The sequence below is a fragment of the Octopus bimaculoides genome, chromosome 12, assembly GCF_001194135.2.
Source record: "Octopus bimaculoides isolate UCB-OBI-ISO-001 chromosome 12, ASM119413v2, whole genome shotgun sequence".
NCBI classification, from domain to species: Eukaryota; Metazoa; Mollusca; class Cephalopoda; order Octopoda; family Octopodidae; genus Octopus; species Octopus bimaculoides.
The window spans coordinates 57,194,290-57,195,080 of NC_068992.1; the positions used below are offsets into that span (position 1 = coordinate 57,194,290).

The 791-nt window shown below is 41.0% G+C and overlaps 1 protein-coding gene across 1 annotated transcript in view; it reads right to left on the reverse strand.

Annotated features, from left to right (window-relative positions):
* Window positions 1–341: 341 nt before the first annotated feature.
* The window catches only part of LOC106875704 (microtubule-associated proteins 1A/1B light chain 3B-like), a 22,366-nt gene continuing 21,916 nt past the window's right edge, over window positions 342–791 (reverse strand). The window contains exon 3 of the mRNA XM_014923950.2: window positions 342–452. Within this exon, the coding sequence (XP_014779436.2) occupies window positions 342–452 (111 nt within the window). The remainder of the gene's footprint in view (window positions 453–791) is intronic.

The following is a 791-nucleotide window of genomic DNA, read 5'->3' on the forward strand; positions in this document are numbered from 1 at the left end:
ATTGTTAGAAGCTTAAAATATATGTATCTCTAATTCGAAGGTCGAAAGGCAATAACAATAACTTTTTAGGTCCCTCCAAAAATCGCCCGCTAAATAGAAGGAAACAATTAGACACGTAAGCTGCTTCCACTGCTACTGCTACTGCAATAGCAAGCAATGGTTCAATAAACTGAAGAATCCTTCGACAAGTGGACTCTACCTGAATATTTTGACAATGGTTTTTGCTAAGGATACCCAAGTGTGGCTTGGTGATAGAGTTAAAAATGTCCGGCGGATTAGGCCTGTTGGATATTGGAGGCTAAAGGATGGAGATGATCAATGTGAAAGCAGATAATTCCCTCTTACCTAATTACTCCCATCAGCTGTGACATAGTCAGGTCCATCGGAATCAGGAATTTGGTCTTGTCCAAGAAAGGGAGGTGTTTTTCTCTAGGACCTCGTTCAATGATTACCTGTGACGGAAGAGGACAATGAAGTCGTTTTAATTCAAGATCATACAACAACAGCAATAAAAGCAACAACAACAACGACAAACAAACAAACAACAACGCAATCATTACTGCCAACAGATGTCCATGTATGCAGTCACTCATTCAACCTGCAAGGAATAGCAATCAAATCTCGCCAGCAGATATAGACTCACTCTTCCCTCTAGCATCAGTTCGCCAACAGAGGATCCAGGGTGTGGTAGCTGGAGGAAAGAGGACTGCACCAACATCAAACTGGTGATCATTTTTACTTGGGTGTATGTGTGTATATGTATGTACACACACACACATACATATGCTTAT